General features: G+C 43.0%; 2 protein-coding genes across 2 annotated transcripts in view; one reads left to right on the forward strand and one right to left on the reverse strand.

Moving 5' to 3' along the window:
• Positions 1–8361: 8361 nt before the first annotated feature.
• Positions 8362–9578, forward strand: LOC115799804 (C-C motif chemokine 20-like). Its single transcript, XM_030757091.1, has 4 exons — positions 8362–8434; positions 9206–9332; positions 9407–9465; positions 9553–9578. Exons 1-4 carry the CDS (start codon positions 8362–8364, stop codon positions 9576–9578), a joined length of 285 nt encoding a protein of 94 aa, XP_030612951.1.
• Positions 9579–16136: 6558 nt separating this feature from the next.
• The window catches only part of LOC115799805 (vasoactive intestinal polypeptide receptor 2-like), a 46088-nt gene continuing 35245 nt past the window's right edge, over positions 16137–26979 (reverse strand). Inside the window, exons 6-13 of the mRNA XM_030757092.1 lie at positions 25685–25823; positions 23594–23744; positions 21791–21851; positions 21507–21576; positions 19670–19761; positions 19043–19181; positions 18372–18413; positions 16137–18279 (exon numbers count right to left, since the gene is read on the reverse strand). Of these exons, the coding sequence (XP_030612952.1) occupies positions 18112–18279; positions 18372–18413; positions 19043–19181; positions 19670–19761; positions 21507–21576; positions 21791–21851; positions 23594–23744; positions 25685–25823 (862 nt within the window). The 3' untranslated portion in view covers positions 16137–18111. The remainder of the gene's footprint in view (positions 18280–18371; positions 18414–19042; positions 19182–19669; positions 19762–21506; positions 21577–21790; positions 21852–23593; positions 23745–25684; positions 25824–26979) is intronic.

Genomic DNA, 26979 nt, shown 5'->3' on the forward strand with positions numbered 1-26979 from the left:
ACGGGGCCTCTTCCCGGTGGGACATGCCCGGAACACCTCACCCAGGAGGCGGCCAGGAGGCATCCTAATCAGATGCCCGAGCCACCTCAACTGGCTCCTTTCGATGTGGAGGAGCAGCGGCTCTACTCTGAGCCCCTCCCGGATGGCCGCACTCCTCACCTTATCTCTAAGGGAGAGGCCAGCCACCCTTCGAAGGAAACTCATTTCTGCCGCTTGTATTCGCGATCTTATTCTTTCGGTCACTACCCAAAGCTCGTGACCATAGGTGAGGGTAGGAACGTAGATCGACCGGTAAATCGAGAGCTTCGCTTTTACGCTAAGCTCCCTCTTCACCACGACGGACCGGTGCAGCGTCCGCATCACTGCAGAAGCAGCCCCGATCCGCCTGTCGATCTCCCGTTCCCTTCGCCCATCACTCGTGAACAAGACCCCGAGATACTTAAACTCCTCCACTTGAGGCAAGAACTCGTTCCTGAGCCGGAGATGGCACTCCACCCTTTTCCGGCTGAGGACCATGGCCTCAGACTTAGAGGTGCTGATTCTCATGCCAGCCGCTTCACACTCGGCTGCGAACCGTTCCACTGCGAGCTGGAGGCCCCCCCCTGATGAAGCCAACAGAACCGCATCATCTGCAAAAAGCAGAGATGAGACTCTGAGGCCACCAAGGAAGAAGCCTTCCGCCACCTGGCTACGCCTAGAAATTCTGTCCATAAAAATTATGAACAGAATCGGTGACAAAGGGCAGCCCTGACGGAGTCCAACACCCACAGGAAACAAATCCGACTTATTACCGGCTATACGGACCAAGCTCTCACTGTGGTTGTACAAGGACTGAATGGCCCGCAACAATGAGCCAGACACCCCATACTCCCGCAGAACCTCCCAAAGAACACCCCGAGGAACACGGTCGAATGCCTTCTCCAAGTCCACAAAGCACATGTAGACTGGTTGGGCAAACTCCCACGCACACTCGAATATCCTTGAGAGGATAAAGAGCTGGTCCAGCGTTCCACGACCAGGACGAAAACCGCATTGTTCCTCCTGAATCCGAGGTTCGACTAACGGACGCACCCTCCTTTCCAGCACCCTGGCATAGACCTTACCGGGGAGGCTGAGGAGTGTGATCCCCCGAAAGTTGGAGCACACCCTCCGGTCTCCCCTCTTAAAGATGGGGACCACCACCCCGGTCTGCCAATCCAATGGCACTGCCCCAGATCTCCACGCGATGTTGCAGAGGCGTGTCAACCAAGACAGCCCTACAACATCCAGAGCCTTCAGGAACTCAGGGCGAATCTCGTCCACCCCAGGGGCTCTGCCACCAAGGAGTTGTTTAACTACCTCAGTGACCTCACCCCCAGTGATGGTCAAGTCATCCCCCTCATCCCCAGACTCTGCTTCCACTACAGAAGGCGTGTCAGTGGGATTCAGAAGGTCCTCGAAGTATTCCTTCCACCGTCCGACTATAGCCTCAGTTGAAGTCAGCAGCACCCCCCCCGCACTATAAACAGTGTGAGTGAAGCACTGCTTTCCCCTCCTGAGTCGCCTGACGGTTTGCCAGAATCGCTTCGATGCCGTCCGAAAGTCTTTTTCCATAGCCTCACCAAACTCCTCCCACACCCGAGTTGTTGCTTTGGCCACTACCCGAGCTGCATTCCGCTTGGCCTGTCGATACCTGTCAGCTGCCTCCGGAGTCCCACAGGCTAACCAAGCCCGATAGGACTCTTTCTTCAGCTTGATGGCTCCCTTCACCTCCGGTGACCACCATCTGGTTCGGGGGTTACCACCACGACAGGCACCAACCACCTTGCAGCCACAGCTCTGAGCAGCAGCCTCAACAATGGAGGTGCGGAACATGGTCCATTCGGACTCAATGTCCTCAGCCTCCCTCGGAATGCTGTCGAAGTTCTGCCGGAGGTGGGAGTTGAAGATCTCCCGGACTGGGGCTTCTGCCAGGCGTTCCCAGCGCACCCTCACAATACGTTTAGGTGTGCCAGGTCTGTCCAGCATCTTCCCCCGCCACCTGATCCAACTCACCACCAGGTGGTGATCAGTTGACAGCTCAGCTCCTCTCTTCACCCGAGTGTCCAGAACATACGGCCGCAGATCTGATGATACGATTACAAAATCGATCATCGACCTGCGACCTAGGGTGTCCTGGTGCCATGTGCACTTATGGACATCCTTGTGTTCGAACACGGTGTTTGTTATGGACAAACTGTGGTTTGCACAGAAGTCCAATAACAAAACACCATTCGGGTTCAGATCGGGCAGGCCGTTCCTCCCAATCACGCCCCTCCAGGTCTCACTGTCATTGCCCACGTGAGCGTTGAAGTCTCCCAGCAAGACTATGGAGTCACCAGATGGAGCACTCTCCAGCACCCCACCCAGCAACTCCAAAAAGGGTGGGTACCCTGAACTGTCATTCGGCGCATAAGCGCAAACAACAGTCAGGACCCGTTCCCCAGCCCGAAGGCGCAGGGAAACTACCCTCTCGTCCACCGGTGAAAACTCCGACGTACAGGCAGCAAGCCGGGGGGATACAAGAATACCCACCCCAGCTCGCCGCCTCTCACCGAGGGCAACTCCAGACTGAAACAGAGTCCAGCCCTTCTCCAGGGGACTGGTTCCAGAGCCCAGGCCATGCGTTGAGGTGAGCCCAACTATGTCTAGCTGGTATCTCTCAACCTCACGCACTAGCTCAGGCTCCTTCCCCACCAGAGAGGTGACATTCCATGTCCCAACAGCCAGTTTCGATAGCCGGGGATCGGTCCGCCAGGGCCTCCGCCCTCGGCCACCGCCCGACACACATTGCACCCGACCCCTACGACACCTCCTGCGGGTGGTGGGCCTGCAGGAGGGCGGGCCCATGTAACCTCTTCGGGCTGCGCCCGGCCAAGCACCACAAGCTAATGCCTGGCCACCAGACGCTCTCCCTCGAGCTCCCTCCCCAGGCCTGGCTCCAGGGTGGGGCCCCGGTAACCCTATCCCGGGCAGGGTAAACTGTTCCCTTGTTTTTTCACTCATAAGGGTCTTCTGAACCGCTCTTTGTCTGGACCCTCACCCAGGACCAGTTTGCCATGGGAGACCCTGCCAGGGGGACAAGCCCCCAGACAACATAGCTCCTGGGATCACTGGGACACACAAACCCCTCCACCACGATAAGGTGGCGATTCACGGTTAAATCTAGAATCAAATTTAAAATCCTTCTCCTCACATACAAAGTCTTGAATAATCAGGCCCCATCTTATCTCAAAGACCTCATAGTACCGTCTCACCCCAATAGAGCACTTCACTCTCAGACTGCTGGCTTGTGGTTCCTCGGATACTTAAGAGTAGAATGGGAGGCAGAGCCTTCAGCTTTCAGGCCCCTCTTCTGTGGAACCAGCTCCCAGCTCGGATTCAGGAGACAGACACCCTCTCTATTTTTAAGATTAGGCTTAAAACTTTCCTTTATGATAAAGCTTATAGTTAGGGCTGGATCAGGTGACCGTGAACAAACCCTTAGTTATGCTGCTATAGACTGCCCATCCCTGAGACTGGTTCTGCCGGAGGTTTCTTCCTGTTAAAGCGGAGTTTCTCCTTCCCACTGTTGCTAACTGCTTACGCAACGGGGGGCATTTTGACTGTTGGGTTTTCTCTGCAATTATGGTAGGGTTGGGTCTTTACCTTACAATATAATGCACCTTGTTTGTTATGATTTGGTGCTATATAAATAAAATTGAACAGAAATAATAATTTCCCATACTGTGACTCCCCCAGTGTTCTCAGTTGAGCTTAAAGTGTATGACCCAGTATGATAATGCTGCATTTACTGTAGTGTTTGACCACTGGGAGATTATTCGGGGTCTCAGGAATGGAAGGATACTGTAACCTTTCTTTCAACCTATTGACCACCTTTCTTTGCCCCAGGGTGGAGCTCCGAGTGTGGGCATGCTTCTTAGAGAACGAAGTCACTGCTCTGCTCTCCACACCTGTTGCATCCGTTTAAACTAGAAGTGGAAGCCAACACCACAGAGTCAGGTGCTGCAGTCTTGCAGGAGGATGCTCGCAGAGCAGGCCATCCAGGTCATTTCACCATTTTGATGTGTATGATGGGTTCGCCCTCATATTCCCGTCCTGCATGTATAATCACAGCAAGTATAACAGATAAAAAAGGGGGTCAGAGAGCTTGATGGCAGATGGATGCAAAAGGATTTAAAAAATAACAATACCAAACCTTACAGCTCAGGCTTGCTGGGCTTCCTCCCTTTTGTTTTTAACTGTTTGTGCTAATTAGCATGTGCAGCCCCCCCTGCTCCAGACAGGTGTCTGCACCTGCTCATCAGCCTGCCTTCCTAATCTGACTGCTCCTGCTGCTTCCCTGCTCCAACCACAGCAGAGCTACTTATGGAAGCTGTTTAAAAAGGCTGTCACTGTGATTTGGAGCAGCTCTGACTTCATGGCTCTTTCTCATTTGTTGCTAGTGGAAGGCTGGTTGATGTCTGGTAAAAGGATTAACAGGACCCGGAGAGGCTTAATGCATGCAGGATCTTTGGATGTCATAATCGATCTCATCATTTTCCTGATGTTTTTCCAATGTTTGATGCACCGAGGAAACATCAGGAGGCTGGAACAGGAAGTGGCATTTTGTATTCCCTCACTCAAGTCTCTCAGGTGTAGCCGGTTGACAGTGAAACTAATCTTAGCGAAGCTTCTAGATTTCAGTAGAAATATTTCAGTAAGATGAATTTGTTTCAATTCAGGTAACAAAAAAATTAGATTAATAACTGTTAATAATCACCATTTTTTCTCATATTATACTGTATGTACTATTCCTGTGAACTCCTCTGGGAGCAAAGGGCTGGAAATGCACTATTCCAGCTGACTCAATTTTGGGCAATTCCCTTCTGATGAGCCCGTGTCATTCCGGCAGCCTTTGCTTCGCTCTCAACTGATCTTCTCCAGGTTTGCTTTGGCCTCCCAACTTTCCTCTCCTCTTGCAGGTTCCATTCGAGTGCCTGTCTGGCAATGGTATCCATTGGTCTGCGCAGGGTGTCACTGCACCACAGCACCACTTTCGCTTCCTTTGTCTTTGCTGACAGGAGCCTGCTTGGTTCTCTCTCAAAGGTTGGAATTGGAGATTTTCTCGAGCCACCTGACGTTTAAGATGTGCCGCAGACATCATTTGGTGAAGGTCTGGAGTTTGTTGGTGTTGTAATCGTCACTCTCCAGGTCTCTGAGCCATACAGAAGAACTGTCTTCACAATGTTGTTAAAGACGCAGACCTTATTGTAGAGTCACAGTGCTGTGGAGTTCCAAATGGGGCGCAAGGTGTTAAATGCATATCTGGCCTTGTTAATGGGCTTCGAGAGTTGTCATCTGTTCCTCCATCTCTACTGATTATGCTTCCCAGGTAGACGACAATGGGCAGTCTCTGTGATATTCTCTTTCTGCACTTGAATTGGTATTTCTTGTTTTAGTTTTTTCTTAGTGTGTTTTAATTTAAAAGCACAGGCAGACTTTAAAATCTATAAAACCTTCCTGTCATCTAACTGCAATCCTCATATATGCTTCTAAACTCACAAGTAACCACAACAGATCAGAAACAATTCAAAGGAAACCTCAATGATGTAAATCTGTCATGTAACGGCTGTGTGGCAGGCAGGAAGTGGACCCCAATGCAGAACACAGGAGACAAGGTAAGATGATATTTAGCCTTTATTTGGCGAGTGCAGCACAGAAACAGGGGCAAATGCTGCAAACTGGAAGATAACCAAAACAGACTTGAATTCTGAGAACTTCTGAGAAACACAGAGGGGACACAGCAGGGGAGCAAATGACGACGCGACAAGAGGCAGAGAAAATACGGGACTTAAATACACAGGATAACGAGAGGAGTGGGAACAGCTGGGAAACACAGGAAATACCAATCACAATGACAAGACCAAGGGAAGCAAAACTGAACATGACAGACGGAGACCAAATGACTATCAAACTAAAACAGGAAGTCAAACTGGAGAACAATGACGCAGACCTGACACATGGAAACACAAGGAACTAGAAACAACAACTCACAACCAATACAAAAGATAAAACACTGGGCCACCGGCCCAGGACCATGACAAAATCTTTTCTAACTGCATCGTGTAGCAGATATCAAAGAGATCCGGCAGCTCTATGTTTTCTGTTTACATTCAAACTAATGTTTTCAAAAGAGTTTGATTTGATGAGAGTTTAATTCTACACCTTTACTCTTCATATACACTGTATGGACAAAGGTACTGGCCCACATGTTGTGTTTTCATTTTCATTGTCACAGGTTAAAGCTCACTGAATTCTTGCATGGTACTGTAATAGGATGCAATGCTGCAGCAAGTCAGTTCATGAAATGTCTTCCCTCCTAAATATTCCACAATCAGTTTTAAATGCCATTATTGCAAAGTGGAAGTATTTACGAACCACAGCAACTCCTAAGGTTATAGAGCAGGGTCGCCCCGTGCTGAGGCACAGAGTGTGCAGAAGTCACAAAGTTCAAACCTCCCCTGTCATTAACATCAGCACAAAAACTGCACTGGGAGCTTCATGTATGGAATTATAGTTAGGTCAAAAGTCACGCACGCTCTTGTAGGTGGGATGTGTATGTGACTCAGTGCCTTTACCCGTATCAGATTACTCAGATCCTTTTATATTAAAGAGCGTCAGCACCTCCTTCTTTAATGCAGAAAAAACGAAGTAATTTTACTACGTACTAATTACTAATTAATTACTAAGTACTTGTCTATATGAGGCAGTACTGAGTGTAGCATGACGTTCATCCTCCCTCTGTATTTTCCCTCTTTACCCTCAACACCCACTTTGCAGCTTTGTTGATGCAGGCAATAATAGAGCCATGTGAGTAGAAACATTTTATAAATAACTGACAAATGTACGTTTTTTTCTGATGATGCTGTCTGTTATGTTGTTACAATGTTTTGGCTTCACACCCTCATTGCTAAGAACACTTCGTGACAAAGGCACAGACATTCACACTCTCTTACTCACACACACACACACACACACACACACACACACACACACACACACACACACACACACACACACACACGCAACCACACAGACTGAAGATTCATTTGTATAGCCATGTTTTTATATATATATATACAGTATATGTACTTTTGTTTTCTGTATATGTGTTTTTATGGTTTTTTTTCTTTTATTTTTCACAGGTGCAGCAGATGGTGAACTCTTGCATTTTTAGATAGATAGATAGATAGATAGATAGATAGATAGATAGATAGATAGATAGATAGATAGATAGATAGATAGATAGATAGATAGATAGATAGATAGATAGATAGATAGATAGATAGATAGATAGATTGATTGATTCCCTATTTTCTCCCTTTTCTTTTTTCTTTCTTTCTGGCATTGCCACAAAATGTATACACTTACATAAGCAATAACACAAATAAATAAACAGGAGGAGCCTACAGAGAATTTATAGAGCTTGGAAAAGCAAATATGTTGGGCACACCAGTGCACCACCACCAGTGACAGACTTTAAAATAATAATAATAATAATAATAATAATATTCTGGTCTGGTTTCTTACCATCTACCAGGTCAGCAGCTTTGTGTTTAATCCACTCCTTTAAATTCAGTTTTAACCTCTTCCTTACCAAAGTAAACTGTATGGACAAAATGCACATGAGAAGCTTGACTTAAAACGTAACATATTCTAGTTTCAGAATGTATGCCATGTGGTTAAAATGCAAAACACTAACAGTGAAACTCCAAAATGCAGATTGTAAAAGCAATGTGTGACATCACCATGTCTGCAGCCTTTTTGCTGCCTAAAAAGGATTTAAAGAAAATCAAAACAAAATGCTTAGTCAAGGAAAACCTGACAGGACAGACTATCAACCATGCAAAAAAATAATTTATTCAGTTGCTGCAGAGGACAAAAGTACAAAACAAGTACAAAAACGACAAAATAAATAATTGATTTACAGCATGACTTCTGAATCAGTTTTGGAGAACACCTCACATTTCCACAATCTAAAGCCTGATTTAGACTTCTGTGTCAGAGAAGAAGTGTAAATCAGGTCTAAAAGGAAAGGGCAACTGCCAAATTTTCCAGCGTGATGAAAGTTCTTCATGTTGGCGAGATGTTTGGAATTTTGCACAATTCCTAATAAATCACTGATTCATTTATTTGCATAAAGAGAGGGGAGGAAAAACAGTGACTCAGTGGAGGGATGGCTTCTGCTTTTGAGAACTTAACTATCTGCAGTCTCAAAACATCTGCAGTTCTTCAAGCTCTCTGAAGGAGAAGCTAGAACAAAGATTAGCACATAATAATTTATTCACTAGCATTTTGAAAATGGTTGACTCTGGACGCCTGCTGGTGCTGGTCTGCACTGTCTGGGTGGTTGTGGCCATGTCTGGACCAGAAGGTAAGATTGAACTTCAAGTCCATGTCAGATCTTTCTGGTTGTTTTTCCCTATTTAAAATTCCTTTATTTAGAAGTAATTTCTGTTCCAGCAAATATTTTCGACTTCTGCTGCCCAGCAGTCACCACTCAGGAGATTAGGGAGCCCATCCTGGGATACTTTGACCAGAGAGCCAACCCACCGTGTGTCACTGCAATCATGTAATTTATATATATATATGCATATATATATATATCATTTATTCACTTATTGACCTTAATCAACAGTATTAATGTCATGCCAAATCAAAGTTAAAATATGAAGTTAAAATGAGGAAGTTGATGATGAAGTTAAAATATTACTCCTAAGTTTTCCTCATTGCTGCAGCTTTTACACACAGTCCGGTCTTTTCTGCCGGAGTTGGAGAGCTCCCTGGGTTCACCGCAAGATTGTTGAATTTGAGTGAGTTTCATAAGCACCATTCATTTACACACATTTACTCATTTTTCTTCACTCGTTCAATCAGTCCTTCAGTTGCAAACCTCATATATTTTTTTGTATATTTCTGTCTTTTGTTGATTTTCTCACAGGAAAGCAAAAGCTCGACCCAGTACTCTGTCTGAGTTCTCTTTATCTCCACTCTCCCTCCTCTCCATCAGGACACCCACTGCCTCCCCTTTATTTCTCACAGGTGCAGCAGATGGTGAACTCTTGCATTTTTCTACTTCTGCTCTGTTACTTTATAGATAGATAGATAGACCAAATACATAAATCTCTAACCTTTTCTCAATCAGCTCGACGTTATGCTTCAAAGAGGCGACCGTGTTGCGTTCACGTCACCACCATCGATAAGAGCGCTGAGGTGGTGGGGGACACGTATCACGAGCAGGATGCAGCACATCTGTGTGTGAAGGCTGTTATGTAAGTTGACACGTTAACCTGCACACAAACATAAAATCATCCAATTGCTATAATTGTCTTTTTTTTATTTCCAGTTTCAACACAAATGTTAGAAAGCTTTGTGCTGATCCAAACGCTCAGTGGGTCCAGAATCGTAAGTTATGCTAAAACAGACACACAAACACAAACACATGAAAAGTAGGAAAATTTAAACTTCTCTTTGTCTGTCTTTCCTCTGCAGTCACAGCCAGCATGATGAAGGTGTGAAGCACAGAGACTGCAGCTCCTTATTTACTTTCCTTTAACTTTTTAAGGTTGATTTATTCTGTTCTTACTAACTAATAATAGTGTATTTTGTTCTTGATGTTACATTTGAGTCCTAATGCTGGAAATGGATGAATGGCCAAAGGGACCCATTAGTTTTTAAATATTTTTTTTTTTTTCTCTGCATCTATGACTGCATTTTACAGTGTATATCATGTAATGTGTAAAGCACTTTGGTTGTGACAAATGTTTTACAAATAAACTTTGTTAGTATGAAATAAACATTTTCCTGCTGCTGTTCCACCAGACACAATATGTCACACATATTAATAACCTCCCAGAATGCTGCACCCCACTTGAATTCAAATGTGTACATTCTAAGAAATCAGTAGATTTTGTACTTTTATCCATCAAGTGTCGCTGTGTCACTCTCAACCTTTAAGTAAAATACTGGCTTCAGTTTGAATGTCAATACTCTTTTGTTTGCCTTAATTTTATTCATCATCCACACATCATCTTAACTTCTTCATGCCAAATATCAAAAACAATTTTACCAAACAAAAAAAGCTTCCAATAAAACCCTGTGATAATTTTTGATCTTAGGGGCCAGCGATGGATGGATGATGGATAGATGGACACAGTTCTCAACCAATTCAATTTTATTTATATAACACAACAGTCACCTCAAGGCACTTTGTATTGTGGGTAAAGACCCTGCAATAATACAGATAAAACCCAACAGTCAAAAACGACCCCCTATGAGCAAAAACTTGGTGACAGTGGCAGAACCAGGCTCAGGGAGGGGCAGTCATCTGCTGTGACTGGTTGGGGTTGAGGGGAGAGAGACAGGACAAAAGACACACTGTGGAAGAGAGCCAGAGATTAAGATAAGATAAGATAAGATAAGATAAAACTTTAATAATCCCACGACGGGGAAATTTGTGCATTACAGCAGCTCAATACAGAGAAAAAATGAAAAGGATGAGTAAGAACAGATAACTAAACTAAAAACTAAAATTCAATAGAATAAAATAAAATAGCAAAAAACTATACACATATACATAAGCACTATATACATAAATATATATATCAGTGTCAATACCCACATTTACATATACACACATATACACACACGTCAAAACACTATATAAAGATATCAAAATATTATATACATTTGTAGCCGGTAAGGTACACAGCATACACGGTATGCATTATATGGGTGAGTGTAATAAATAAAATGTATCTGACTGTATGGATAAAGTGATGGCAGAGGAGGTAAAGTGTCCAAGTGACTCAAGACATTATGATGTGTTATACAGTCTAACTACTGTTGGGATGAATGACCTGCGAAAGCGCTCCTTCCTGCAGCGAGGATGTTTCAGTCTCTGACTGAAGGAGCTGCTCAGCTCACCCACGGTCTCATGCGGGTGATGGGTGTTGTTCATGATGGATGTCAGCTTTGCTAACATCCTCCTCTCACCCACCACCATCACAGACTCTAGAGGACATCCCAACACAGAGCTAGACCTCCGCACCAGTTTGTCGATCCTGCTCCTGTCCCTTTCGGTGCATCCACCCCCCCAGCAGGCCACTGCGTAGAAAAGGGCAGATGCTACCACTGAGTCATAAAAAGTCTTTAACAGAGTCCTGCAGACACCAAAGGACCTCAGTCTCCTCAGCAGGTGGAGTCGACTCTGGCCCTTCTTATACAGGACGTCTGTGTTTGTACTCCAGTCCAGCTTGTTATTGAGATTAATAATAACTAACGATTTATTGCAGAGTGGGGTATAAACAGAGTGAAAAGAAACACTCATTATGGGAACCCCCCAGCAGCCTAGGCCTATAGCAGCATAACTAAGGGAGGGTTCAGGGTCACCTGATCCAGCCCTAACTATAAGCTTGATCAAAAAGAAAAGTTTTAAGCCCAATCTTAAAAATAGAGAGGGTGTCTGTCTCCTGAATCCAAGCTGGGAGCCAGTGAAGAGAAGCCAATATGGGAGAAATCTGCTCTCTCTTTCTAGTCCCTGTCAGTACTCTAGCTGCAACATTTTGGATCAGCTGAATGCTTTTCAGGGAGCTTTTAGGACAGCCTGATAATAATGAATTACAATAGTCCAGCCTAGAAGTAATAAATGCATGAATTAGCTTTTCAGTATCAGTCTGAGAAAGGATGTTTCTAATTTTAGAAATATTGCACAAATGTAAAAAAGCCTTATGGTGTGGAGTCTCTTGTGTCAGTTTTCCCCAGTATGTGTGCTACTGTATTCCTCGTGTTGTCAAGTCCACATTTGTATCCTGTTTGGTCACTTCCTGGTTTTTTTTTTTGTTTGTTTTTTTTGGCAGTCCCATGTTCCTGTGCTTTGTGTTATGTTTTGCTTCCTCTGTGTTATTAGCTTCATTTGGTTCACATGTTGTTCTCTGCTGTTTCCACTCTCCTTGATTTCCTTGTGTGTATTTAAGCCCTCACCTGTGCTCTGTTGTGTTGTTGTCTGTATTCAGTTTTCCCTTTTTCTTTCCAGGACTGTTACAGCCTTGGTTGAGTTTAGGATTTTGAGTTTTGTGTTGTATGAGATGATTCCAGGATTTAAACTGTTTTGAGTCAAGCTCTGCTTCATGTGTCCTGCATTGGGGTCCAACCCTGCTTGTCACACAGCCTAACTGTGACACTTTAACTGCACTGCAGAATTATTCTGGGAAACAGTTTAAATATGGTACAAAGAAACACCTGAGAAACTTTATTGTCAGATATATTTGACTTTAAATTTCTAGTAAATACATTTTCAGAGGCTAAAGGGTTCCATCACAGAGCCATTGTCAGTTTTGGTCCTTGTATCCACCAAAACTGTGAGTTATTAAGGTGTGCACTGCACTGCTGATGGCTCTTTGTGTACACTGTTGCCTCCACAGTCTGACCAGCAAAGGCTGGAGTCCATACAGGGAATGAACCATTGAAAGCTGACCAAGTATGGACTCCACTGCCAGCTCCATGGCACCCAGAGAAGAAAAGTTTCTCTTTTCTGAGGTTATGTCAAGAGTTTTCCTGGAACTAAACATGCACTATTTTTAAACTATTTTTGCTTTGATTCATCCTGTGACCTGTGACCCTAACCCTGTTTCCTCATTACAGTGAATAAATGCAGAGTAGTTTATTTTGAGTTAATCCTGCCAGCCACCTGCAAAAAATTCCCAACACAGTATGTAATCTCCTGTTAAAAATAGCCACTAAAAATGACCAAATCTGCTGGTGTTGTTTCAGGATGCAGTTGTGATCAGCTTTTGTTTTCCGTGAGCATCAATATTCTCCGGGCTGGGAGCAGCAGCCGGGGCAGTAAACTGAGAATACTTCAAAAGTATGAAGTATGACTGGCTTTAATCCTTAAGAAAACAAAAACCAGTTTGTAGGTCTGCTCATTTTCACTCCCACAGGCCACTGTGACGTCAGGTGTGCGTGATCAGAAGCTTCTGGGTCGGGTTTGTCCTGGACCGCTCTCTGCTCATTCCTCACTGCCTCAGTCAGCTTTGTTTGTCTGTGGGAACCGTCGGCATCAGTTTTGGTTAAATTTCAGGGATGTAAACAACAAAAGCAGGAAACTGGAACAGATTTAAAACTTGATTTTTCAGCTGGACTTTGAGGCCATCTTGTGGCTGGTATGAAACAACAGTGAAGCATTAAAATCAGTCGGTTCTCTGTGGTGTGCTTTCTCAAACCACAGTTTTAAACAGGAAATAATTTATATAACTGCATTTTTATGACTTTAAAGTGATTTTAATTAATGAAATTATGTTTTTAATTACCATCCGTGAAAAAACTTTTCTATACTCCAAAAAAATAACTAAATACAAATTGCATGCTGGGAGCTGAGCACTAAAGTGAAGCTGGCAATTTAGCCGTCAATCTGTGCCCCTATCCTCACCTATGGTCATGAGCTTCTGACTGGGATGCCTCCTGGACTCCTCTTGGGTGAGGTGATCCAGGCATGTCCCATCAGGAGGAGGCCCCGGGGCAGACCCAGGACATGCTGGAGAGATCATATCTCTCAGCTGGAATGGGAACGCATCGGGGCCCCCCAGATGAGCTGGAGGAGGTGACTGGGGAGAGGGAGGTCTGGGATTCTCTGCTTAGGCTGCTGGCCCCAGATAAGATGGATGGAATTGCATGCATTAAAGTTTATGAGCACAATAATGATAACACGATCTGCTTTGTGCTGATTCTTAGTGGTATAACAATCCTGGACAGCAGAATCTTGCAAGAATAAGCATCAGTAAATCAGGGCTGGGTTGTTCATGGTTGACCACCTTTATTCTTCAGCACAGGCTGAACTCTCTGAGGCAGCTTCCTGTCATTTCTTTAAGCAGTCTTCAGGAATCGTTCTCCAGGCTTCTTGAAGAACACAGAAAGCTCTGCTTTGGATGTTGGCTATCTTTTGTTATTATCGCTGTCAAGATGATCTCGAACTGCTTCAATAATCTGGCCTCAGGTGAAGCTAGTTCATGACCGACTGTGTTCCATTTTGTTTGTTTTTTTTCTATCCAGGTTTTTCCTTGTTGCTTCAGGACCTCTTTCAGACCCTATTCATCTGCTGCATAAAGTTTTTTAGGTCTGACACTTCTTTTGCCCTCCACTTGTCCATTTTCCTCAAAAATCTGAGGATACACTCCACACCAGGCTGAGATATTCCATGTTTTAGGCTAATGGAGGTTGGGGAATCACCTTGTTGGTGCAAAAATACTCTTTTATGTCTGTCAAACTGTGTTATCTTTGGAGTTTTTTAAAAAATTTTTGACCCCCAAAAAAGTGGGAACAATGTTTTTGTGACAGGCTGTTAGTAACAAAGTGCCAAAAAATACATTTTTAAAAGGACTCAATTTCTTTCAATTTTATTTCTATAGCAGCAAATAATATATATTGTAAGGTAAGCACCATACAATGATTACAGAGAAAACCCAACAGCAAAATGACCCCCTATGAGAAAGATTTAGCGAGAGTGGGAAGAAAAAACTCTCTTTTAACAGGACGAAACCTCCAGCAGAACCAGGCTCAGGGAGGGGCAGCCATCTGTTAGCTTTGCTAAGTTGTGTGTAGACATATGATCACTGGTTCATCTTTTGAGTTTGGTGTCTGTTTTATGTTTGAATGATTCACAGGACTGTGCTAAGTGGTTTAACAAATATAAAAACATTCCTCTGAAAATGGTCAGGGACAAGAACTGGACTTGAAAATGAGTGAAAAAGAAACCAATATTTCAAAATATTTAAATAAATAAAACACATTCTTGTACTGTAAATGGGAACTTGCACCTGACGTACCTTTAGGGACCACCAGGGGACGGTAAATCATAGTATCACATACTTAAAGAAACTGCTTAATTATTAATTAGCAACTCTTCAGTCTGAAGTTTCATCATTCACGTTTATTTATTTTTTACATAAAGATTTTCCTTCTCAAATGTAAGAAAAGCCTGCTATATATTTCCTTGTATTACCTGTATATATATCTTTGAGATATGTACTGTTGTATCTATTCGTCCATCTGCTTCTACCCATTCAATTTTTTCCACTTATCCAACTCAGAGTCGTGGGGAGGCCATCTAGTTTCCATTAATTACCAACATCACTGTCACTCATACATATGTCAGCAACTATAGTTTCTGTAAACATTCCTCATTTTCTCTAAAATTGAATTTTAGAGCCAAAACATGTGGCCACTTTTAACTGAACTGTCTCCATGTCTTAGTTTGTGTATGTGTCTAAATTATCACCACACCACTTCTCTGGCTTTAAAAGAGAATTGACTGACTCACAAGTTCACCTCTTCGGCTTGACTGCAGGTAAGACGGGAGGAAACCTGGATGGAGGGTGAAAAGAGAGCTGGCGGCACAGATGGAAAAGCAAACGGAGTTTCTCAGGGAAACAAAAGAAAAGATGATGTTCAAGAGGCTCCTTGCATCTTAAATTGAGTTTTAGCCCTCTAGAAGGAGCACATTTCACCCTGCAGTCACTTCCTCAAAGAGCTGTTTAAGAGTTTAGGTGGAGACTTTGATGAAGGTAGATCAGTGAGTATAAAGCAGTGAGGGTCCTCACAATGAAGGAACCACTGACGTCACATAATCAGCTGACATTTACTGTAAGTTCAAAGACTGAGCTGACAGACTTTAAAAAGTTATAAATGTTTCATAATTAAGATCTGATTACTTATCAACTATATCAGGTCTCATTACTTTATTTAAATTGCTGATAACATTTCTGTTAAAAGCATATGTATGTGGTCAAGATTTTCTTTCTAAGATTTTTTTTTTTTAGATCTTTTTAACATATTTTAAGGCGGTGCTCCTCCTGCTCCTTCTTGCATAAAGGAGGAGATAAGGGTCATGATGCTGAGTGAGCTCCTTCTCCCTGGCCAGCTCTCCTGGTTTCTCCTCCACACTCTGGAGACGGTGCTGGGAGACAGCGAACCTTCTTGCGAGAGCACGTTTGGATGTTTGAACCTGGAGGAGCTAGACCTCCTGAAAGGACTGCAGGTACCTTCTGATGCTACAACAGTGACAACGACATTGAAAAAAGCAGGATAAAAAGCTTTTATGCATTAAACATATGGCATCACAGGCTTACAGTTGTGGCCCAAAGCTTACAGATATAATAATAATGAGTCGGCCAGTGATATACTCTCCACTGTATAAAAAATGACAAAAAAAATTTGAAAACAGTCTCTGTACAAGGCAAGCACGGTTTTTGTCTGTAAAGCTCTGTTACTGTGAGGGTTTGGATGATGACACGTGTGTGTGGGAACTGATCATTGATCAGGCTTAAAGTGAAGTATGTTTTCAGTGTGTTCTTTCAAACTGAACATCATCAGGTTCATTCCCTGCTGACACGGCGCATTTGATAAGGAGGACATTTTAATAGCTGTGGTGGGCCTTATCAGATTACTGGTAAAAAAGCAATGATACATCATATACACTTTAAGAAAAACTGAAATCCAAGATCATCAAACTGAAATTATTGATGGTTGCTGCTCAGACAGCCCTGAATTTGGTACCACTTAAAACATACAGTGCTATCAAAAACATTCAAAAGGACACTGAAGAGCCACAATAACTACGGTTACCCAGGAAACAGAAGGGTGTCCTACGAAGTGAGATTAATGGGTCAGCAAGTTATGTTGATCTCAAATCTGGCTAGTAAATTATGCTGAACAAATAACGTGACCTGGTACTATCGCCTCATTAGTGCCGGGTTGGAATCCCTTTGCTTTGTTTTGAGATTTTGGTCCATATTGACACAATAGCATCACGCGATAGCTGCAGTTTTATCGGCAGCACATCCACGATGTCTCAAAGGTGGTCTATTACAGTGAACTCACTGCTGTGTTCAAGAAACCAGTCTGAGAGGATCTGGGCTTTGTGACATGGCACGTTATCCTTACACTTACACCAGCAGCAGCTGACTGAACCAACAAAAGGACTTATACATACTTTCATATTTCTACCAAATCCTGACCCTACTATCTGAATGCTGCAGCAGAAATCTAGACAACATTTTCCAGTCTTCTATTGTTCAATTTTGGTGAGCCTGTGAGATTTGTAGCCTCAGTTTCCTTTTCTTAGCTGACAGGAGTGGCACCTGGTGTGGTCTTCTGCTGCTGTATCCCATCTGCACCAAAAACAGACAGATGTTTACATTGTTTCCATATACAGTAGTGGTCTCTGCTTCTCCATGACAGCATAGATAGATCTTAGTCATAATGAGTTGTGAGATGGTTGTGAGATGACTGACCTGAAATATGCTTACCTAATAAAAAAAAACAAACAAACTGTTGGAACAACTGCAGCCACATCTACTCCCTCACTGTGGCCAAAAACTGCAGTTCCTCTAATGGCCACTTGAGGCTGGCTCCAAATCTCCACAGACTACCATGTTAAAATGCCCAACATCAGCACAATAAGCAGGTTTACAGGTTGGTATGAACTATGGTTTTGGTCTCTATTTAATTTCTTCCTCCATTTCAACTGTACATGGTCTGAAGTTGCTGATAATGATTCCATTTTCATATAGCTAAAGCTTTAAATTATGAATGTGGCCTGTGAGGTACAGACCCTGCAGAATGGCTTGGATTTTATGCACCATATCTATGCACCCTTAAAGTTGATGGATGTACCTTGCTAACCAAGCTTGCTCTGCATAGTTAATAATAATTTTTTTTTTAAAAGGGTGATTTATGCATTAATTATTTTTAAAATGACAGAATTCTTGGCTATGGAGAATAATAAACAAAGTTGTTGATGCATGTTTCTGTTCTGGAAACATTACAGGAGGCACTGCTTCATCTCTGGATTCACTGTGATGTAAAGAAAATGTCCCCAGGAGGCTTCACAGTCCAATAAGAAGTCATTCACATCAATAACATCTGCAGGCCACGAGTTCAATCCCTGCAGCAGCAAATGATGTGTCTATAAAAGCAACTTTAAGTATATTTCCTCCATTCTCAATGAATACGAGCATCAGTTCTCAAAGTCTTTACAAAAACAGGTTATTTGTGTCAGAGCCCGGTGATCTCAGTCTGCAGGATGGACTGGGCTCGGGAGTTTCTTTTGTACTCGGCCAGGTTTTCTGTACCATTTTGGTTCATGCTGTGGAGCCTGCCGTCCTGGCCTTCTGAGCGCTTTAGAGACAAACGCTTCCATGTCCTCCTCAGCTCACTCTGAACCTTTTCGTGCACAAAAAGAAGAGTTACACTATGTAGAATTAAGTATTCAAAAAAATCATCCAAGTTATGTTAGGAAGAATACATAGGCTCACCTCACTGTTGAGGAAACAGTAGAGAACGGCTACAATTAGACCCTAAAAGAAACACAAGCACCACCATTACGAATCAGTGTAAATGCATCAGAATCAAGGTTATTAATACTAAAGGAATCATCTGCCTCACTATCCTTTTCTGTCACACTAACTCTCTGCCCTCCTTCACTACATCCATCAATCTTCTCTGTGGTCTTCTTCTTTTCCTCCTGCTTGTTTAGAAGCAGGTGTGGAGGCAGGAATAGCAACTTTTGATGACTGGTTATTTGGGAGTCACCAGGAAGGACAGCACTAGAAACGAGTACATCAGAGGGACGGCTCAGAGATGAGGCTGAGATGGTTAGGATGTGTGCAGAGGAGAGACAGTGGATATACCAGGCAGGAGGAAAAGAGGAAGACCATAGAGTAGATTCATGGATGTAGTGACAGAATGGAGACTGCCTGCAGACATAGTGCAGGTCTTAACATTAAACACAGTCACACAACCTAAGAAGAACATGTGGCTCTCTGCCCTGCTGGGTCTTAGCTTCTACTGGCTTGCTCTTCCAAAGTATTAGACATTTTCAGAGATGCTTTTTAATCGTTTCCTACCAGAAAGAAACGACTGAGCCAAAGCACTGCATTTAGCAACTGTATGTTTTTTAAGCATGCTGAAATCTATTTTATAGTACCTGAAATGATCCGAGGCCAAGTTCAAAGAAGATTTTCACTTGCGTCAAGTTTTCATTATCTGGTTCCACCAGGTAGAAGAACACCATGTAGTACACGCCAAACAGAGGGATCAGCAGGAGTGTGGACTTAGCCAGACGCCTGGAAATCACACATAACCGCAACTCAACACACACAATAAATGTTGGCTACAAATTATCTGCAAGACCATGGCAAACGTGGATTTTTTTGGGGGGAGTGGGAAATGAACTTCTCTCTCTTCTCCAACAGTGCAGGGAATTGCTTATTTTGAATATTAAAAAAGAGGGGTATTATTGGGAAAACAAAGCCACAAAATCCATTTAAACATTGTCATTGTCTTCAGAAATGACTAGCTTGGTAGAACAAAGAGCCATTGGGGTCATTTGTTTCCATGTTGACAAAGCTGGACGTGAACTTGAAGACTGATACTAAGATGTCCAAGTTTAAACACAGCTGATAATGTGATAATGGTTCCTGTCTAATGTGCTGAGGAGATTTGATATGGCTGCTACCTTCGTCACCACATCATCAGGAAGCCCTCTTAAATGTATATAAATCTAATCACTAGCAGCTCAGAGATAAAAATATGACTCTTCAGCTTGACGTACTTGTATTGGCATTGATCGTTTCCTCCGACATCAGAGCTGCGCAGCTTCTGAACCAGGATACGGATGATGCTGATGAACAGGATGAAATTGATCTGGTAGAGAAACACAGCACAGAGACAGAACTGTATCAGCAAAAAGTGTCTTCTTCAACAGCAGAAAGGGTAAAACTAAGTCTATGAAATTTGTCTTGTCCAGGGGTAAGAGCCCAAATCTGTACAATCACATTTCAGCTCTGTATAATGCTCCTTTTAACTTTATTTTATCCATCCATCCATCCAATCAACCAACAAACCAACCAACCATCCATCCATCCATCCATCCATCCATCCATCCATCCATCCATCCATCCATCCATCCATCTATCCATCCATCCTTGGATGTTTACCCAGGGCTAGGGCAGCAGTCTAAGCACAGAAACCTAGACCTTCCTCTACCGAGCCACCTCCTCCTGCTCATCCGGGGTAACACCAAGTCATTTCAAGTCCTACTGAGAGACATAATCTCTCCAGCATGTCGTGGGTCTAACCCAGGTCCTCCTTCCAATCAGAAATGCTTGGAACACCTCGCCCAGGAGGCATCCTAGTCAGATGCCAAAATCCCTTCCTTTCAATGCGGAGGAGCAGCAGTTCTATTCTGAGTCCCTCTTGAATGACTGAAGTCCTCACCCTACGGCTTTCAGTTCCTATCCAGAGCTTGTAATCACAGCTGAAGGTAGCGACGTAAATCAACTGATAAACTGATCACTTCAGTTTTTATGATTAGCTCTCTCTTCACCACAACAGACTGCATCACTGATGGCAGAGCCCCAATCCCTCTGTCTCCCGTTGCCCTCACTTGTGAAGAAGACCCCGTGATTGCATGTTAGGTTAAAATGCTGACTCTAAGAATCAGCTATTTAACCTTGAATGGATGTCTTTTAACTGTGGGACAAAGCCCAAGTGGAAACTCACACGGTCACAGGAAAAACATGTAAAACCTACACAGCCCTCAAACAAGCTTTGGAAGGAGGTGTGAAAAAATGAGGATCAGAAATTTACAAAATACAAAATACTGTCTACTTCAAGGGTGTCATGTTGTGTGTTCAGAGATGCTCTTCTGCACACCTTGGTTATGAGTGGTTATTAGAGCTACTGCTGCCATTCTCCTCTGACCTCTGACATCTAAAAGGATTTGAAAATCCCAGCAGATCAGCAGTTTCTGAACTACTCAGACCAGCCTGTCCAGCACCAACAACCATGCCACGTTTAAAGTCACTTAAATCACCTTTTTCCCCCATTCTGAGGTTCAGTTTGAACTTCATGGTCACCTTGATCATGTCTGCATGGCTAAATGCATTGAGCTGCTGCCATGTGACAGCTCATTAGACATTACAGTTAACACCACGTGTAGCTAATGAAGTGGCCGGTAAGTTAAAACCCCTGTGTGGCTGTGCTCAGGGCCTTTAAACTGTAACACTGTATCATGTTTAATATGTTCATCATTTGCTTTGTATGTAAAATGAAAGCAACCAACCAGGGTTCAAAATTTTAGCAGAATGAAAAAGAATAAAATGAGGACATGTGAACTGTGATAAAGAAGGTGAAAATGAAAATGGATGTCAGTTCTCCAGTTTCACTACATGCAAATTAATGATTAAGAACAACAACAAAAATAGTTGAAACACAAACTTAACTTGGGATAATTTTTTTATATATAATTAATAAAATTATGGCCAGGAAAACTGAAGTACTGGGTTAGTCCATCAGTCCATCCATGTTTTAGTTATAGGAAATTAATCGATGTTTAAACAAATGAGTCTCTTTGGACATACACATAGTCAGACTGGAACAAAACTCACAATGACAGATGCCATGATGGGCCAGTTGATCAGTCTGTTAGGTATGGGGTTGCTGTCTATCTCCCAGCACCTGGAAGTGGGTAAATAAGTCAGTGAGATTTATAATATATCCTAGCCCAGATATGGTTAAAGAGACTCCAAGAATAAATTTATTTGATATAAGCATCCACCACTGCAACTGCACATGTGTGGCAGAAATTAAGTTAGGTTTGCAACACTTTTAAAGTGTGTGTTTGATTTTTGCACTGACCTTGAGACAGTTTGTAACAACAGTGTTAACTCACCCGGTGTCCTCCAGGTATATCCTACATATGATCCATGCCACGATGAAAACAAGAGGGATTCCTGAGAGCCGGAGAGAGGGAGAGGGGGGTAGGACGATAGGAGTAGAGGATCTGTTTAGGTTCTCCATCTGGCAGGCACAAAACACCCTCACAAGATGCCATGTAGGAAATATGATGTCTCCACGGACATATTAAACAGTTGGGGCTAAAAGGTGATGCATTAGGGAGGACGTGTTGGTAAAGTGGAGATGGATAGTGGAAGGAGGTGTTACACGGCAGCAGCTGAGACAGAACGTAAGAGAGCAAACGCAGAGGCCGGGAGAGTGTTTACTGTCCAGACGTTCCCTGAATACATTAGCTCACTTCACCAGCATGACGCACTGTCTGCTTGTACGCCTGAGTGCTGTGACTGTGTGTTTTTTAACTGCAGGGTTAACAGCACACTATCCCACCACAATACTTTGTGGCACAGTTGGTATCGGTGCAGCTCTTGCATGAGCTATGAAAGATCCTGCTTGCTGTAATCAGGGAACATTGGATGTATTATTTTCATAAACTCTTCTGGTCTTACTGACATCTTGCACTGCTTTCACTATTAGCCTCACTTATACAGCACTTCATTCTCTGCAGGCAGTCTCTTAAAGGCTCGATCTGCCATGCAACCTCCTGAGATAAATTCAAAACCACCAGGTAGCTCAGCATGCACCTCTAATTTAACTGAACAGTGATGCAGCTTTCCTTGATTTTGAGTTTTTCAACCTTCTTTAGTTTGTTCGGGACAACTTTAGTTAAAATAAGTTCATTATTTACATTTGCAGTAATTTAAATCTGACTCTCATCCAGCTGGTATAGGCTCCAGCACCCCTACGACCCTGAGCTCTCCAAGCAGTTAAGAGGATGGATGGATGGATGGATGGATGGATGGATGGATGGAATGAATGACTCTTCTGCATGCTTCCCAGCCTTTTACGTGGATTTTGGTAGCCTGTGAAAGCCATGAGGCCACCACAGATCACCAAAGAAGAGACCATCCAAGAGGAGAACAGGCCTTGCTAACAACTTTCTCTTTGCAGAAGCCAAAGCAAGTCCACATTAGTGGTGGCATAAACAAAACTTCTGAGGTTCATATCCTTATCATACCATTATTTTTGTTTTAATTTTACACTTTGTTACGCTGTTTTTGCCAGAAGCAGCACACATAATAGTACTTCAGTCAAGTAGTCTACTGGATAAACATCAAGCAGGGATACAGGACCATACCTACGCTGTCTCTGACTTCAAATTTCTGGGCCTGCACCTGGATAAAAAACTAACATCACTGCGCTGATTAAGAAGGCACAGCAGCAGCTCCACTTCCTGAGGGTGCTGAAACACAACACCTTAATCAAGGAGCTGCTGGTGTCCTTCTACAGATGCTCTGTTGAACCATGTACTGCATCCCCATGTGGGTTCTGATCTGCACTGTGCTCCAGAGCATCATCAACACAGCACAAACATCATCATTGGCTGTCCCCTCCTTAGAGGAGCTTTACTGTTCCCGCTGCCTCAGTAAAGCCTGCAGCATCCTGAAGGACACGTTCCAGCCAGCACGTCACCTGTTCCGACTGCTACCCTCAGGGCGGCAGTACAGGACAGTTAAAGCTCAAATAATGCAATCACTTTGTACTGGATGGGACCACATATAATTTCATTATGCTTTTAAAATAATGACAATAAAGATTCTGATTCCAAACCATCAGACCAGCACAATAAGACTGTAAAAACAATATAAAATGATGGTGCTCTCCTTGTGGTTCAACCTACCCCAGCCAATGAGCATGTAGATGGAGAGGCGGATGGAGTAGGTGGGGAGGACGAGCAGCAGCATGTGCAGGTAAAGACCTTCAACCAGGAGCCAGAAGAAGTTGGCTATGACGAAGTACTGGAAGAAGACCAGGCTGGTCTTACACCCGACCTACACACACACACACACACACACACACACACACACACACACACACACACACACACACACACACACACTGATTGTTTTTAGTGTGAAAACTTTCTGAAATGCTTTGTGTAAATTTATAAATGAGCTATTATCTAAAAAATAAATCTGCACCAATTTCCAGTAAATTCTCCAGTTTACTTTTTCAGAGGTGAAATCTGAATATGTCCCTTTGGTGACACGGTGGAGTCATCACCATTCCACCTAAAAAGTGATTATTAAGTTTTCTTTTTGAAATAAAAATAAAGTTTCTTCTTGTAAATACATATCACATTCACAGGAAATCAGAAATTTTTATCAGAAATGACAAAATGCAAAAATCCTGAGCCACCCCTCATTTCTTTTTATTTTGAAAGGAAAATGGGAAGTAGCTGCAGCCACTTACTGAAACATGCAAACGTGCATGAAATGCAGCATATAAAGCTTAAACCGAGTTTGTGCATTTCTAATGAGCTTGAAAATCAATATTTGGTATGAACACCACCTTTATTCTTCACACAATCTGAACTCTGAGGCAGCTTCCTGTCATCTCTTTAAGAAGTCTTCAGGAATCATTCTCCAGGCTTCCTGAAGGACATTCAAAGCTCTTCTTTGGATCTTTCTGCCTTTTGTTCTGATCTCTGTTGGGATGATCCCACATTGCTTCAATAATGTTGATGTTCAGACTCTGGGGAGGCCACGGTGTTACACTCTGTGTGTTTTTACCCAGTGATGCTTTTACTGCACTGGCAGTGTGTTTGGGATCACTGTCATGCTGAAAAATTAAGCTGCTTTCCAGACGCTTTTACACAGTAGATCCAAATCTGATGGTATTTTTCTGTGATGCCCAACACCACTGGCTGAGATGCACCCCAACCATGACAAAGCCTCCACTCCTAGAGTTTCACCTCTTTCTTGACCTCCTCCATACATATTGACAATTATTGTTATCAATTATTGTTACAATTATTGTTGTTGTTATTTTTGTCATTTTAATAGGTTCAACAAAAGAAATGGGAGCAAACTGTTTATTTGACAGGCTACAAGTAAAGATACCATTTAAAATGGGTTATATGTTAACTTGCCTGTTATGTGTAGACACAACACTGATTCATCCCTTGCATTAGGTGCCTTTTTTATGCTTGAATAATTCATAGATAGTAAGTGGCTTTACAAACAAAACAAAAAAACACATTCCTCTGAAAAGGATCAGGCACAAGGACTGGACTGAAAATGAGTGAAAAAGCAGCCCAAAGAAAACTTTGAAAGACCTTCAGAGAGCCTGGAGAAATATTGCTCAAGACCACTTTAAAAATATCAAGAAACAATATAAAGAACTGAGGGGTGGCCCAAGACTTTTGCACATAACTGTATATCCACCCCCATGCCTCCCTCTGAGCACACCACTGCATTAATGGTGTTAGCAATGCTAATTTGAACAATCTCTTAGAGGTGTGTGGACATGATGGAAAAATAGCACATATAAGGGCAAACTTTGCAACCGTCCCCCAGTTTTCTAAAATAAAGCTTTTTTTTTTTTTTAATGTGACTCATTTCCAGCGCTTCACTCCGAGTTCATTTAGAGCTGTCTGCCTAAGGACTTTCGGTACTGTGCAAACGATTTAGATACTTTAGAGTCGTATCCATCACACAGAAACACCATCAGGAAGGCATCTAACTGGTCCCAAATTTATTCTGCTGCATGACAAAGAGTCCAAACAATAAGACGGACTCATAAAGAACCATCCTCAACTGCAAGAGTCACAGTGCTGAGCTCCAAGACGCAGGGAAGAAATTTACCCATGACAGCTTTTTAAACTTTTTTAACTTCACATGAAATTAAATGGGTTAACCTGTTATTCCCGATCAGCTATCATATCACAGTAAAACGTGTGCATGTGTTTTGTTTGTTCATGAAAGGTCACCAGTGCGGGTCGTTGGCTGCAGTCTGCGGGTTCATGATATGAGAAGAGCAGCTGGTCTTTGACCAGCACAGCCACGGCGCGCAGGATGAACGACACAAACAAGTTCAGATGGATGTAGTTCCTCATGCAGTGGAGTCTCCTGTAAACACACACACACACGCAAACACAGAGAAGTGTGTTTACAGAGAGCGTCTGGGTGTGAATCCACTGAAGGATGTGGTATCTAAACATGTTGAAAGCAGCCGAGTGACCAGCTGGAGTTGATCCAGACTGAGCTACACACTGTTATCATGCTCCGTATGCTTGGAAGCTCACGTTACGAGTGTATAAATAAGGATATGTTATGTATCCTGAGTGATTCTGAGTACATGCTCAGATCATTTGTCCAAGTTATCTTGACTTTTCAGGAAATTTGCATAACAGGACTGATAACGTTGCCTTCCCTGCTGGACCCTGCCTGACTCTAAAGCTCAAATGTGTCCAGGATTTCCCCACTTAAGAAGAACAAAATGGTTCGTGCATTACGTGTGAGAAGAGGTCAGAGCCTGGACCCCAAACTCTAACTGCAGTCTGCAGCTATTATAAATCAAGAACTTCAAAGAGCTGTCTAATGAAAATGTGGGCATTACACCCCCCTGCTCTCCAAACCTTCTATTTATGGATGTCAGCCAATCAGAGAAAGGCGGCTTTAAAGAGAAAACAGAGGGTGAACTGAGGAGCTGCACCAAGGCCATGCATAACTGTGAATCATGCAAAGTTACTGCTTTCTATTATGTTTAACATCTTAGAGTTTTTCAGGTCATTGCATTAATAGGAAAAGTGTGAAGGCACCTTTGTTTGTCCTCCATAAGAAGCCTTGTTTAAATATATCAGCTGTTTATTTGGGGTTGTTGCACCACTGTGCTGTATCACATTTATGCACAAGGTTACAGGTTGTCCAACATGTTTTCATCCTGAGGCGTACGAGAGTTGTTCATCAGTTGTTTCTTAGCTTTATGCATGAAAAACCCTGAAAGATAAGAAAAAACTATTTGGCAGTGACACACTTGTCACACTAATGCCAAAAACATGCAGCCAAAAAGCACCTTGAACATTGTTTTCAGTGTTCAGGGTTACTGTTGTGAAGGGGTGTTTTCACTCAAACTGAAACCTTCTTCTGAACTTAATAAGTAATCATCAGGGCAAGCAAGGCTAGCAGTGCTTGTCCAGTGAAATCTAAAAATAGACACCTATTAATATCAAAGTTGACTATTTTCTCTGAAAGCAGGCTTAACTCTGCTTGACTCAGCATGAAT

This window comes from Archocentrus centrarchus, chromosome 20 (assembly GCF_007364275.1).
Source record: "Archocentrus centrarchus isolate MPI-CPG fArcCen1 chromosome 20, fArcCen1, whole genome shotgun sequence".
In the NCBI taxonomy this organism is placed as follows: domain Eukaryota; kingdom Metazoa; phylum Chordata; class Actinopteri; order Cichliformes; family Cichlidae; genus Archocentrus; species Archocentrus centrarchus.

Coding starts and splice junctions, on each gene's coding strand:
- LOC115799804 (XM_030757091.1), top strand. CDS start 8,362: ATGGTTGACTCTGGACGCCTGCTGGTGCTGGTCTGCACTGTCTGGGTG. Junction 8,435..9,205: donor GGCCATGTCTGGACCAGAAG/GTAAGATTGAAC, acceptor TTTCTCAATCAG/CTCGACGTTATGCTTCAAAG. Junction 9,333..9,406: donor CTGTGTGTGAAGGCTGTTAT/GTAAGTTGACAC, acceptor TTTTATTTCCAG/TTTCAACACAAATGTTAGAA.